At 53.9% G+C, this 15,283-nt stretch overlaps 1 protein-coding gene across 1 annotated transcript in view; it reads right to left on the minus strand.

Moving 5' to 3' along the window:
- Nucleotides 1-15,283, minus strand: part of LOC125939649 (ATP-binding cassette sub-family A member 7-like) — a 79,638-nt gene that overhangs the window by 49,408 nt on the left and 14,947 nt on the right. Inside the window, exons 10-13 of the mRNA XM_037699959.2 lie at nucleotides 13,164-13,281; nucleotides 11,894-12,048; nucleotides 10,812-10,967; nucleotides 7,451-7,681 (exon numbers count right to left, since the gene is read on the minus strand). Coding sequence (XP_037555887.2) covers nucleotides 7,451-7,681; nucleotides 10,812-10,967; nucleotides 11,894-12,048; nucleotides 13,164-13,281 — 660 coding nt within the window. The remainder of the gene's footprint in view (nucleotides 1-7,450; nucleotides 7,682-10,811; nucleotides 10,968-11,893; nucleotides 12,049-13,163; nucleotides 13,282-15,283) is intronic.

Here is a 15,283-nt window from a genome sequence, read left to right on the forward strand (position 1 = left end):
GCCAGACGACAGGCCAGGCGCAGAAGGAGCCAGAGCTGGGGAGCCTCTGCGCCACCATCGAGAACCGCTCCAAGGGCCCCCTGGCCTGGCGCCTCCTAAAGTCCCTGACCGGCAGGAAGGTCAACCGCCACCCCGTCCTCGCGGTGGCTATCTCGCTGGGCATCAGCGAGGCGGCCCTGGCGGAGTTGCTAGCGGACCACTTCGCCCCCCCGGCTGCCCTCGCTGCGGCGATCCTGCCGGTCGGACTTCCCCCTGCCAATCCGCCTACCTGCCTGCTGGAGCTGCATCCGGAGTGGGCGACCAGCCAGATCGCGGCCATCTGCCAGGACCCACTGACTCTCCACGAGCTGCAGATGGCCCTGAGGAGGGGCAAGCGTCGCAGTGCACCGGGAGCAGACGGAGTGACACTCCAGATGCTCCGCAACCTGGCCACCAGTGAGCAACGACGCCTGCTCGACTGCTACAACAACATCTGGTGGTCAGGACAGGTGCCGGAGGCCTGGCGCACAGCCATCGTGGCCCCATTCTGAAGAGCAATAAGCCGGCTAACGAGCTGTCCTCATACCGACCGGTCTCTCTCACCTCCGCTGCCTGCAAGGTGATGGAGGCCATTGCTCTGGCACGGCTCGAATGGGTGGCCCGCGCCTGCGGGTTCCTCGCAGACCAGCAGACAGGCTTCCGGCGCCGAAGGTGCACTGCGGACTCCATCGCAGACGTCGTCTCCACCCTGGAGGACGCCAGGGCCAGCGGAGACCTCGCCATGCTCCTCCTCATCGACGTCAAGGGGGCGTTCGATGGCCTCCCACATGCGGTCGTCCAGCAGGCTCTGGACCTCCTGGGCATTGGCGGCAACCTGCGGCGGTTCCTGTCATCGTTCCTGAACGACCGCACCCTCAGGGTCCGCGTGGGGCCATGCAAGGAGCACTCCCCGTCCGGTCGCAGCAGGCGTACCACAAGGGTCAGTGGTGAGCCCGTTTCTCTTCAACCTCGCCCTGGCCCGGTTGCCTGCTGCACTGCCGACCGACCCTCACTACAAGGTGGAGTGCTCCATCTACGCGGATGACATCGCCCTGTGGGTGCGGGGACCGCCACAGTCAAGCCGCCACGTGTGCCTGGCCCTCCAGAGAGCCCTGGACACCACGGCCGCCTACCTGGGAAGCATCGGACTCTCGGTTTCGACGGGGAAGACGGTGGCCCTCCTCGTCCACCCGAGAGCAGCGGCACGGCGCTCAGCTCCCCGGCTGCAGCTGGAAGGCGTGCGCATCCCATGGAGTACGACTGTGTCGTACCTTGGGCTGCGCATCGACCACCGGCTAACCTGGCGACCGGCAGTCGGGGCCATGCAGACCCAGACCATCAGGGTCCGCAAGGCCGTGTCGCAGCTCCTTGCTCATGGAGAGGGCTGCTCGGTGAAGTGGGCCCTGCGGCTCTACGAGGCGGCGGCCACATCACGCCTGCGGTACGCCCTCCCGCTGGTGGCCGCTGCCGCCACGCCGCCTCGAAAAGTTGGAGCTGCAGCACCGGGCGGCCATCCGACTCTGCCTGGGCGTCCCCCGGAGCTCCCAGATTGCCGCTACCCTTGCGGAGGCTGGAGCATGGCCCCTGTCGCTCCTCTTCCTGCAGCAGGGGCTGAGGCACGTCGACCGCCTCCACCATGCTCCTGATGGCAGAGGCCTGCTGCGTCGCCTCCAGTCCCGGCCTTCCTCAAGGATGGGTCAGCTGTGCCGCCTCTACGAGGAGGTGGTTGGCAACCCACCGCCGAATGCGGTACAGCTGCCCCCACCGCAGAGGCCTCCTGTCCCCATCGCCACGGAGCTGCCCGGGATTTCGAAGAGGCGCTCACCCGCTTGCGCCCTGCAGCAGACGGCCGCCTGCCTCCTGGACGAGACCCTCGGAGACCACCTCCTGGTGTACGTCGACGGTTCGGTGGTACCGGACACCGGCTCTGCCACGGCGGCCTGCACGGCACCAGCCCTGCAGAAGAGCAGGCAGTGTCGACTGCCCAGACACGCCAGCTCGACTGCAGCGGAGGTGGCAGGCCTCCACCTGGCCGTCGACCTACTCTCTGAGGAGCTTCCTGGGGTACCAGCGGCCATCCTCTGCGACTCCAGGGCAGCCCTCCTCGGCCTGCAGAGGCCAGAAAGCGCCAGCCTTGGAGTCGCACTGCTGTCTACCCGGCTGACAGCGCTGCAGGACGCAGGCCACCCGGTGTCCCTGCACTGGATCCCCGCCCACGTAGGGATCCCGGGCAACGAGGCAGCCGACACCCTGGCGAAGGACGCCCACCACACCACTGTGCCCCTCAGTCGGGCCGTGACGGAGGGCGACTTCACAGGACTGAGGCTGCGGCGACACCTGGCGACCCACCACCCAGACAAACGGGTGGCACTGGGATGCCCCCCACGACCACTCCCCAGCGAGGCCTGGCTCGCAGGGAGACCTCGCTCCTTCTCCGGCTCCGCATCGGCTGCAGCTGGACGGCAGCACGCAGCTACCGACTGGGACGAGCGACGTCCCCGGCCTGCAGCTCCTGCGGGGAGCCGGAGACGATCGAACATCTCCTGCTGGCCTGCCCGGCGTACCTCCAGCAGCGGGGCCCACTCCTGCAGGAGTTCCGCCGCCTGGGCCTCCCCTGTGGCAAGGAGGAAGATCTCCTCTTCCCCGGCCGACACCACCTTTCTGCACTTCGAGGCGTCGTGGAGTTCCTTGACTCGTCAGGGCTCTCCACACGCCTCTAAGGACATTTCTACAAGCGGGAAGGCCTCACGGCCTCCCACTCCACCCCGGGCCTGACCGGCCTGGCACAACACCCCTGCAGACTCTGCAGCACGCCAAGGCCTTTCCATCTCGGCCTGATACGTGCCGCCTATGCCTGCCGGCTTTGCTTCGCCCAGCCATGGCGTCTCCACTCTATCCCTTCTTTCGCTCCCACTTACCCCTCCCCGTTGGCGCTGAGCCGTGCTCCCTCAAGGGCTGCAGAAGATAGCGCCAACCTTTCCCTTTCCCTCAAGAACCACTTACCACCCTCTTCCGATGACGTAGCGCCCGAGCGTGACATCGTTCGCAAAACAACCTCCTCCTTGGAGGCGTTTGAGCAGCGCGTCATGGCGCGCTTCGTGCGACTTGAGGAGCGCATCGCCAGTGTCGACAACCGCGTGGCCACCATCGAATCCCACCTTACCGCCCTAGACACCAGGGTCGCGGTCCTAGAGGCCCGCCAGAGCGCGACTGAGGCCACCCTCGCGCACCTCTCGCTCCCCGCCCCCCTCCCCCCGGCACCTACCCCAACTCCGTCCGGTGACCCCGCCATCCATCATGGCCAGACACCCCCCGCACCTTAATCTCTGGCAGTGGAACTGTCGGGGGTTCCGCGGCAAGCGGAGCACCCTGCAGCTCCACCTCCAGAACATCCCTCCCGACACTCTCCCCTCTGTCCTAGCACTCCAGGAACCCCTAGCTCCCGTGAAGCTGCGCGACTACACCTCCTTTCATCCTTCTTCTGAGACCCACCCAAACGTTGCCACCCTGGTGCACCGTAACCTTGCTGCCGTGCTGCACCAGCTGGACGTTTCAGGCTGTGCCCATCTCCTCCTCGAAATCCTTCCCCGCCGTCGCACTGAGGCAAGCCTCTTTGTTCTCAATGTGTACAGCCCTCCCAAAGCCCCTTCAGCCCCTCTACTCCTCGTCCTCCGCAAAGCGCTCTCCTGCGCTGGCCGCAACGCCATGGTCGTTCTGGGCGATTCAACGCACCTCATACTAGCTGGGGCTACCCCCAGAACACCCGCAAGGGCCACTCGCTCTGGACTTTCATCCACAATGAATGTCTTTCCGTCCTTAATGACTTCGCTCGCCCCACGAGGATCGGATCCAGTGTCCAACGAGACACCAATCCGGACCTTACCCTCGCCAAAAATGTAGCCGATCCGACCTGGTCTAATACGGGAGTCTCCTTCGGTAGCGATCACTACATCCTCTGCACCACTTTCCCTCTCCCCTCCCTTGCTCGCACCTCTACTCGTCTCACCCAGATAGTTGACTGGGACCGCTTCCGTTCCACTCGTCTTTCTACTTCCTCCTCTGCTCCTATCATCGATCTCTCTGCCTGGACTGAGGCCCTTATGGCAGACGTCCATACTGCCACATCCACACTCCCTGCAGCACCACACTCCACCACGGCAGACAGCCGTCTACTGCACCTTTGGGAGGCCTATCACGCTGTCCACCGCCGGTGGCAGGCTCAGAAACACAATCGCCGCCTGCGCCTCCGTTTGGCCCGGCTCGCGTCGGACATGGAGGAGCACTGCTCCTCTCTTCTTCGACAACAGTGGGGCCAGACATGCGACCGCATGGCCGGCAACCTGGGTCTCCGCGACACGTGGTCACTTCTCAGGGTGCTGCTAGACCCTACACACACCAAAGCTTCCCAGCGCAAGGATATATCCCATCTCCTTCACTCCTCCCCACTCACCGATACTGACTTTCTGGCGGCCCTCCGGGACCGCTACCTCTGCACCGACCCCCCTACAACTCTTCCCGCCTACACCGGTTCCCCCAACCCTGACCTTGAGGCGGACATCTCCCTGGGAGAGGTTCGTGCGGCGCTACTCACGCTCCGCACCACTTCGGCCCCGGGGGCGGACCGCATCACTAACAAGGCACTCCGAAACCTAGATACCCCTCCCTCGAAGCCCTTACTGACCTTCTCAATGAGCATTGGCAGGCTGGTACTCTTCCTTCCTCCTGGACCCATGCACGTGTCTCTTTCATCCCCAAACCCGGTAAACCTATTGCCCTCGAGCACCTCCGCCCCATCTCTCTCACCTCCTGTCTCGGCAAGCTGTTCGAGCACGTCATCCTGGCTCGCCTCCAGACCTATCTGGGTCATCATGACCTATATCCGGACTCTATGTTCGGCTTTCGTCCCCAGTTGTCCACCCAGGATGTCATGCTCCAGCTTTCCGAGGATGTCCTACACCCCTCCCACCACAAACGCGCTCGAGCTATCCTGGCGCTGGACCTTACCAAAGCATTCGACAATGTACACCACACCGCCATTTTGGACGCTCTCTCCTCCCTTCATGTCGGACCCCGTGTCCATGCTTACGTGACCGCTTTCCTCGCCCACAGCACAGCCGAGATCTCGTACGGCCCACTTTCTTCTCCTTCTTTCTCCCTTGGCAACAAGGGTACTCCCCAAGGCTCTGTTTTGTCCCCTCTTCTATTTAACGTCACCCTCTTCCCGCTGGCACGTGCACTACGCACTATCCCAGCTCTGTCTCATGCTTTCTACGCCGATGACATCACCCTATGGGTGACCACCGGCAACCTTGGCGACATGGAGACCACTCTCCAGGCGGGCGTGGACGCGGTGGCGACTCACGCCCGGTCTGTCGGGTTGAGCTGCTCCCCGGCCAAATCGGAGCTTTTGCTCTTTCTGCCTCGGGGGATGGCCTCCCTATCGCCTTCTCCACTCACAGTCTCCCTTGACGGCACACCCATTCCCCTCGTCTCTACTCTCCGCATTCTCGGACTCTTTCTTCAGTCCAATGGCAAGCACACCACCCTTATCACTCGACTCACAAACACTGTACACCAGACCATCCGCCTAATACGCCGCATTGCCAACCGTCACCACGGCATGCGCGAACACGACCTCCGCCGCCTAGTCCAGGCCTTCGTTCTCAGCCGCTTCATCTATTCTCTTCCGTATATTTTCCTTTCACGCACCGAGGAAGACAAAGTCAACAGCCTCATTCGTCAGGCATATAAGTCGGCCCTGTCTCTTCCCACATCTACTTCAACGGCTCGGTTACTGTCGATGGGCGTCCACAACTCCCTTACAGAGCTGACGGAGGCCCATCACACGGCCCAGCTCCTCCGTCTCTCCCGCACTCGGCCTGGTCGCGCACTTCTCTCTACCCTTAAACTCTCCCCTCTTACCCCTCTTCCCACCTCACTGCCCATCCCTTCCCACGTCTACTCCCTGCTAACCGTTAATCCCCTCCCTAAGAATATGCACCCTGAACACCACCCGTCCCGTAGAGCAGCGCGAGCCTCCGCGCTCTGGCGTCAGTACGAACGGCAACCCGCCGTGGCTTACGTGGATGCCGCCCCGTACCGCCACTACCCAGCCCATGCCCTTGCGGTCACTGACAACTCTTTTCGACCCACTCTTACTGCCTCAGTATACACTTCGACCTCGGTCGAGGCCGAAGAGGCAGCTATTGCCCTTGCCATCACGCAAACCTCCGCGGAATATATTTTCAGTGATTCCAAGCCTGCAGTCTTCAACTACGCGGTTGGACGGGTGGCATCCCCGGCCTCCGGTATCTTGCGTTCCGACACTGTTCCCTCTCGCCCAATCCAAATCATCTGGGTGCCCGCTCACGCGGCCCATCCTGGCAACGAGGCGGCCAATTCCATCGCTCGCGATTCGACTGACCGAGCAAGGCCGCCCCCGCCGGGAATGGATACGCGCGATGCGCTCCTCACGTACCACGATATCACCTTGCACTACCGCCTATCTCGTCTCACCTTCCCCCCACCGCACAAATCCCTTTCCCAGCACCACCAACACTTGTGGCGCCACCTTCAGGCTCACACCTTTCTTACTCCTGCACGTCTTGCCCTCTTCCACCCCGGGACGTACTCGCCGGCCTGCCGCTTATGTGACAGCTCCCGCGCCGATTACGATCATGTCTTATTCTCCTGCCCGGCACACTTGCCCCCTGCCTCTTGGCACCTAAGCAGTCCGCAGCAGTGGGAGGCTGCTTTGTCCAGCACCGAGCCGGATCTCCAACTCCGGCTGGTGACCTGGGCAGAGGACGTCGCGACTAGGCACGGCCTGGACGCCACAACCGGCAGCCTGAAGGCCGCCCACAACGCTGCTTTTTAATTTTCATTACTTCGGGCCTTCTCAATAAAAGTTTTCCACCACCACCACCACCTTAAGCACAGAATGGCATTTGCGGACGTTGGCACCATTACTCCTTTCCAGATTCCGCGCACCACCTCTTATTTATTTTGGCCCGAAAGTGCTCTATGTTGAATGTTTGCTGAATTCAGCTTCTCCTTTATTTTCAGATTATCTTGGTAGGTGCTTGAGTAAGTCTTTCCTTCGCTTATGAATGCGCCGAGGTACTTAATATTGCTTGACTATGCGTACGACATGCTGTTGAATTGACACCACGTAATTACTCTTCTCTACATTAAAGTTCATAATTCACGACTTCTCTGTGCTAAACATAAGGATGCGTGGAGGCGAGCGCTATCTGGTGGTGGTGCAAGGAAACCAGTGGCGCGCGCAGCGCGCTTACTCCGCTGTCATTGGTTGGCCTATTCGGCAAGAGAACAGCCTGCCCACAGCGCCCATGGTCACGAAACCCGGCCAGGTTCGCAATGGAAAGCCTGACTTTAAAATGTGGCAGCTATGCCTCGCTGTGGAACGCACCACGTATCCCATGCCGAACTGAGTCTTGATGTACTCGGGCGAGCCGACGCAGTGCAGCTCTCCGTGCTGGAGGACGACGAGGCGGTCGGCCAGGGCCTCGGCCTCCGCAAAGTCGCTGGTGGTGAGGAACACGCCCTTGTACCGCCGGACTTTGAACAGCAGTTCCCACGTCTCTCGCCTGGTCCGAGGGTCCATGGCGCTCGTCGCCTCGTCCAGAAGTATCATCTGCACCTGCTCGCGGGCAGAGGACATGTCCTTCTTATATAGACGATATTATATTCGATTGGAGTGCATACGGCAGGCATTGGCAAATCCTGACTGGGAGCTTACCACTGTCGTTGAAAAGAAAAGTGTACAATCATTGCATTCTACCGGTGCTAACATATGGGGCAGAAACTTGAAGGTTAACAAAGAAGCTAGAGAACAAGTTAAGGACCGCACAAAGCGATGGAACGAAAAATCTTAGGACTAACGTTAAGAGACAGGAAGAGAGCGGTGTGGATCAGAGAACAAACGGGGATAGCCGATATTCTAGTTGACATCAAGCGGAAGAAATGGAGCTGGGCAGGCCATCTAATGCGTAGGAGGGATAACCAGTGGACCATTAGGGTTACATAGTGGATACCAAGAGAAGGGAAGCGCAGTCGAAGTCGGCAGAAAACCAGATGGGAAGATGATGGACATTTGCAGGCGCCAGTTGGAATACGCTAGCGCAAAACAGGGGTAATTGGAGATCTCAGGGAGATGCCTTCGTCCTGCAGTGGACATAAAATATAGGCTGATGATGATGATGATGATGATTATTCGATTCATGGGTGCCGCCATCTTGGGCTGTTACACAAACAATTTCTTAGTTTTATGAGAAGTCACGTAACATGGTCATAAAACGCTGAACGCATATACAACTCTTTTCATGCTTGTGAATCGACTGTAGTACCGTAAACTTCGTTGTTGAAGACAGAAGCGTTATCAGCCCAATATGGTGGCATCTAAACGCTTCCGTAAAATGGTATATAGACCATGCCTTGCACTCCCAAAAACGACAGACGTGCACAGATTCGGCTAGTGCGGCCGCTGTTTGCTCGTCGGACTGGCGGGGACGCCAACGGATCGGACTGAATCACGGTACTCCGCCCGCAGAGGGTATGGTAACCATGGTGACCAGACGCCATCCGCTTGGGAAGGCGCGTTTTAAGCGCGGTTGTGCTAGTAGTGTAGTAAACAATTCACTGGGCCATTTCGCGAAACCTTTAATTCGTAAGAACACTGTGATTAGTTTTGGCTAACCAAAATTGTTGCTATATACGTTAGCAATTACGTTTCGCTGGCGCCTCTTATAGGAAGGCTTGTATTATACAAACAGCTTTGTGAATGCAGTTTGTATGTGAAACAGCCTCGAAACACGCTGGCCTCGCCAGCGTACCGCACATGCGCAGTGGCGTCTCCGCTCGCCCGCTGGGCCCGCTGGCCCGTAAACCCGCTGAGCTATAACTCTCTAATGTGGACATCGCGTAATGAGGTCAGTGGATGGCGAACCGAAGGGTAGCGTCCGCCAAAGGAATGTGATGGCCCTAATAAGTGCTTAGGGCTAGCTTGAGGTGCTCGCCCTTGGTTCTGCGAGTGTTGGTTAAAAGCGGTAGTCACGCCACTGATTGGGCATATTGTGCAAGCGGCACGAGTAAGGAAAAAAGTTTTCGCCGTTGGTGACGTCATTGCTGTCGTCGAGCACCCCGTCAGAAATGGCAGTTCTTTCAGCAAAGTGGTTGCCTGCAGCCATGCTGTGCACTTTGAAGTTAAATATAGGCAATTGGGCATGCAAGAGGGTAGAGCAAATATACATAGAGCATGCAAAAAGGTCAATTTATCCGTGATATCCATATTACGAACAACGTCTAAATGAAAGTACACATCTACTACAGAATTAACAGTGCCAGTCGTAGCCTCTGCTTCATTCGACGTAATTTCTCTTATGCACCGGCTTCATTGAAACTAACCCTGTAAATATCTGTAAATATCACTCATGTATCTGGGCTCCCTGTTCTACACTAGCCCCATCTCTCCAAAACTATTCAAAATCGATCCTATCGTTTTATTGCGCGCATCTACTCCCGCAACTCAAGCGTCTCGGCAATTAAGCGTTCTCTGGAACTACCCGACTTAGCCCTTAGACGAAAAGATACTAGAGTGCCTTTTCGAGAAAATCGTCTTCCAAATTCCAGACCTAAAGCGTGAGCTTGTCTCTGCCCCTTCATACATTTCCTCGCGCAACGATCACAGTCTAAACTGCCGCCGAACATACCAGTATGCAAACTCCTTCAAAGACTACCTCCGACTGGAACCATCTGTCCGTCTGCATAGCTTGCAGTCTCGGTGTTTCCTCATTCAAGATCGCCATTACTGCATTGTAAAAGTGCTAAACCACTCTTATCCAATGCCCTAGAGGCTCTGAGAGTATTTAGATAGATAGATAGATAGATAGATAGATAGATAGATAGATAGATAGATAGATAGATAGATAGATAGATAGATAGATAGATAGATAGATAGATAGATAGATAGATAGATAGATATTCATGGTTATATAAGCACCACAGACAGTGGTGGCCGTAAGGTGGGCCGATCCCGGAGATTGTGTGCAAAGTACTATCGCAAAAATACTGCAATTACTACGCAAATACTGTATAGCAACAACTGTAGAAAGTACGTACAGGGCGGACACGTATTTACTACTGGCTAATGAATGTTTCACCCTTTGGGGCTTAATCATCTCTCCCTACAATGATCGTAATCCATGTTGCATGCATTTCCTTTCTTTAACGCTGCGGGCCCGGTAGTTCCAGGTCACGACCGTCATGCGCGTTGTCAGCCTGATGACATATATCACTCTTGACAGGAAAGCAGCGAGCGCAGAGTATTCAACAAAAGAAACGCAAGCAAGACAGATCACGATTATCGTTTGGGGGCAAGGTACGCCCCAAAGATGTAAACTTTTTGTTTTAGAGTATTTTGCTAAATTCAGCTGACAACAAGATGAACAATAAAGATCGTGAATAGTTCCTCCCCCCGCATACTTAGAATCGAAAATTGCACACAGCATGTGTGTCGTTTATCATTTAAATAAAACGTTAAAGAAAGGAAGAAAATGGAAAGAAGCCTCGTTAACGTTGGTTCAGACTGCGCTAGATCTGCCGTATTTCATTTTCTTTTTTGCTCGGCAGAAACTGCATAAACCGTCAGAAACGATCACCGTGCAGACAAATGTCTCGCCCTTCGACTGAAGGGGTTAGTATGAGCTGGTGTTGGGTTGGTTAGGCAACACTGTGCTGCGCAGCACAGTGTTGCCTAAATCACCGATGCTCACGTCGGGATATGGCATCAACGCGATGGCGGTGCACAGGAGGCGCTGGGCGCTGACGGGGAGGTCGTTGGTGCGCCGTAGCCGGTAGTAGGCCAGCCCGGTGTCGCGCATCAGCCGGCTCACGTCACTGCGTACGGTGTCTCTGGGAATGCCCTTTACCTGCGCCAACGCACAAAGGGCGGGATGTCAGCGAAAAACACCGACCGGAAACTCCCCTTTTCGAAGATATTCGTTTGTTCTTTAATATCTAACCCTTCATCTTTTCGAGCGTTCTCCTACACCCCCCTATGGATTGCATTTACGCTGCCGTAGGTAACGAGCAGGTCAAGCTTAATTGCATTAGTGGAACCAACGTATTCCATCGGAGGAGAAATACCATTTTTTTTTCTTCCCGCAAAACACGAACCCCGTCTATCTTTAAGAAGAGGCTCTATGTCTGGGCCAAACTCGAAATTCGCTGTTCAAGTAAATGTGAGAGGCAGAAATGGTCCCGTTAGGCTGACTGAATAAAATTCGTTGCTTTAAAGAAGGAAATATAATTTCTACGTTTGAAGCAGTATCTTGATTTATGACATATGTTAGGTTCTACAGAAGCTTCTGTTATATAGTTTAGCAAGACTTACGAATCTGCCGCATATACATATACCGCACATCTATAAACAGAATAGCTGACTACCTGAAGTGGACAAAATTAATGTTGTTACGAGTTTGCGGACTGTGTGAAATTTTTACAACGTTTACGATGGTTTTCGCATAAGTCCTTTACACGCAAATTAGTGGTATACTCCTGGCTGGTGTATAACAACACGTCAATTTTGTCAATTTAGATGTCTCAGCAGCCACAGTTTACAGAGTTAGGATCAGCTTCCGTTCAAAAATTTTCCATTTTTACAGGAATGTTCGTAAAAAAATTGTGGCCTAATAAAAAGGATGTATTCCGCCTTACAATCGATTTGTCACAAACCTCATCAAAGTCACTCCAATTGACGCTGAGCAAATTGTTTTGGTCGTCATGTATGTTGACAGGACTTAATTTGTTAGGTTAGGCTAGATGAAAAAGGTTACACGGGAAAGGAATCGCTTGCCGATCCGAAAAAGGTGAGGTGCTCCTCCACGGTGAGCTCGGTGAAGAGAATGTTGTCTGCCGGACAGTAGGCGAGCAGCTTCCTGGCTCCGTCGCCGTTCTGAATGACGTCATACGGACCCACGGTGATTGTTCCGGCGTTGGGTGCGATGGAACCTGTTTATTGAAAGCCGTTGGGACGATAATTATGGCGCTGCATTTCCGCCTGCTTCTAAGCCAGAAAGCTTCCCGGATCTTTGTCGTGTCTCATCCATACAACAGCGTCCTCACTTCCACATATGCAAACGCAATGCTGGTGCAGACATCTCGAGACGCTCTGCTCAGTTATAATGTGTTTATAATACCTAACAGGCATCCTGTAGGGGAAATAAGGGTGGGAGGTGGTTTACAGTAATAGGTATTAAAGCCAGAATGCAATACACCAAGTCATTACCATACAAAAATATACCTGAGTGGATGACATAGCAAGGACAAACCATCAGTAAGAGATAATACGCAAGCATTAATAGGGAGTTTTATTATAGCGGAAAACAGCAAATGCAAGGATTTAGCGTTAGCCTTGCGTGCTGCAAACTGCGCATGCGCAGAACGTAAACGTAGCCAAAGCTCTTACGTACGTACGCTATTTCCGGAATATAGCGTTGAACGCCTAACGCACGCGAGGGATTCCGTACGTAGGGCAATATGGCGGCGCCTGTTCAAGCGAGAGCCGTCCACTTCGGATCTATCGAGTCGTCGGCCTGCGCTGTTTGGCTCATTCGTTCCCCACTAATGCTCGTGTTTGCTTTAGATTTGTGTGATGATGCTTCGACAGCGGCGTACGGGTGACAAATAGGCGTTGTTTTCGATATAAGTTCTCTATTAGCGGCGGAGTAGGCTTAACGAGAGGGTTTGCTCATGTTTGCTGTATCCGCCTCGAGATGGCGCCCAAGTGTACTTGCGTTAACGTTAGCGTTTTGCTCCGTTCCGCTATTCTAAAAATACCTTGTACCGCGCAGTGGAGCCTTTCTTTACGTAAGCGTTTTCCGCTATACTAAAACTCCCTAATGCATTGTACCGTTGAAAAATTGCAAAGACGGCTGCATGACATGAACATCACTTTATATTTTTATGAAAACACGTACATTTGCAACTTTTCACTAACGGCTATGGACTGCATCGGTCACTGAAACGATTTTATCAAGGAGACTATTCCAGTATTTTTCTTCCTTTTTCTTTTTATACACAAGACAAATAACGAAATAAGCGCGCATCGAGGGTGTTCCGTATACCTGTGATCAACCTCATGATGGTCGTCTTTCCGCAGCCGGGTGGCGCTAGGAGTACGGTGATTTGCTTGCTGAATACGTTGACGCTGACGTCGTTCATGACAACCTGGTTCTCAAACCTCTGTGGGAAGAAAAACAAAACAAAACGTTTCGCACGCATTCTGCCATTGCAGCAAGTCGCTATATCCAAAAGATTGATTTTTTATAATGTTTTTTACCGTATGGTACATAATTCATACACAGGGAGGAGGGGAAAGAAATTTGGGGTGAGAACAACGGAGATATAGAATACATGTAGACTATAAAACTTCCGAGCGACTGCACAAGTGGCACGTCCCTTAAGGATCGCCCCACACCCTCCCTGGCAATATTTCGGCCAATAAAGTTTTTCAGTCAGTCAGGCGCTGTATCGCAAGGCTTTCACTGTATAATTTTTTTCCGTGCTTTACCCATCTGTTCGATCAGTGCAGCTCATCGCATCTCTCAACGCATCAACCATGTTAAAGCTATACCGTCCCCGCGTCCGCATACCATGCAAACTTTCAATCGGTTTTCTTTTTCTCTCAAAACAGTCACTGACTGGAACAATCCTTCCTCAAACGCTGTTCCGCATGTCACCCGTGCTGAATTCGAAGCAAGTATTGAGTCACTTTTTGTGAACATCAAATAACTTGTTTTTCACCCACCCCTTATGTAAAAAATCCTGTGTACAGGGTCGTTGAGGTACCTTCAATAAGTAAATAACAATATCTCCTGGTCCTGGTAATTAAGGCTCTTTTTTGGGGTGCATGGTGCTTTGAAGGCCGAAAGAGTTGCAAGCGTTTGTCCCGTTTACATTCTATGCAGGACTTTGGAGCCGCGAACATTTACGGAGCCCCACGCTATATGTCCCGGCGAAAGGTCCGGTTTCGGGCCCAGTGGCGTGGAAATTTCAACAAGGAGTGTACGTATTGCCTTGTCGTTCGCGTGCTCTTTTTGTTTTGTTTTTAAACCAAAAGCATTGTCAGCTACTTTCGTAGCTAGACTGTTGTGGTGTTGGGTGGCGCGTGGTAGGCTTTACGGACACCCGCGAGCATCAATCTATTGGAGGCTGCAAGTATACATCACAGTTCAGGCTTAATGGGGATACTGTGCAGCATACCATGATTTGCCTTTCAGGCTTCACCACAGCTTCGAGACTTCTCAAACTGGCTCATTTTCAACAATGTACGTGTCGCTTTATAAAATGTATCGCTCTATAAAGTGAAAGAAAAATTTAGGGTTGCTTCGAAATTTGAGCCAACAGAGGGAAAATAAAGTGTAGCAAAGAAAGCCACAAGCACGAATACTAGTCAAAATGCATGTGATAACATAACCAAAAATTGACGTACAGCCGAGCGATAGTTGCGCAAGTGTACGCTAAGTTCTACAGAAAGGATTGAGCGCTGCCAAGGTTCTGGACTGGCGTCGTCATCTACCGGCGAGGGCCGCAGCCGGCCCCCCTGCCTCGCTCGTGGCGCGAAATTTAAAGTCGCACAAAACTGTGTTTACATATACTGCTGTCTCAGTGGGAGACATTGCAGGGGTGGGTACAGAAGTCGCTTACATAGTTAATAAATGAGTGAAACATGACACAGCATAAATTAACATGTATACGTACAAAACACCAAACTGCACGAGTGTGCAAGCATCAGAAGTGCATGTTACATATACGCGTAGGTCATAACTGATAAAACAATATTGCGTCTAAAAAAAGAAAACGTATTGAAGGCCACATACGTCAAATAGAAAAAAAAAAAAGAGTGCAAAACAAGATTGATAAGGGAAAACTAATTGCTACGTTTTGTCCGAGTGGCTTACCAAACAATCTAGCTTTTACGAGACCCACACTGTTACGATTTTGTATTCAAGCGCCGTAAATGCAAGTGGCTCTCTAAGAAAACGCGGTGCGCGTATGCCACGTAACCCTTCCGTGTCCTCCGAGATCGCGCCGCAGCAGCGATCTCGGAGGCTATGTACAATCAAAGCGCAATGAACGGGCGCCAGAGATGCTTCCGTATAGTGACGTTTGCATTAGCGAAAATTGGTGACACAGTTTTCCGTTCTTTGCGGACGCCGTGTTCTTGAAGGGAGGCTTCGTTCGC

The sequence above is a fragment of the Dermacentor silvarum genome, chromosome 11 (assembly GCF_013339745.2).
Source record: "Dermacentor silvarum isolate Dsil-2018 chromosome 11, BIME_Dsil_1.4, whole genome shotgun sequence".
Classification (NCBI taxonomy): Eukaryota; Metazoa; Arthropoda; class Arachnida; order Ixodida; family Ixodidae; genus Dermacentor; species Dermacentor silvarum.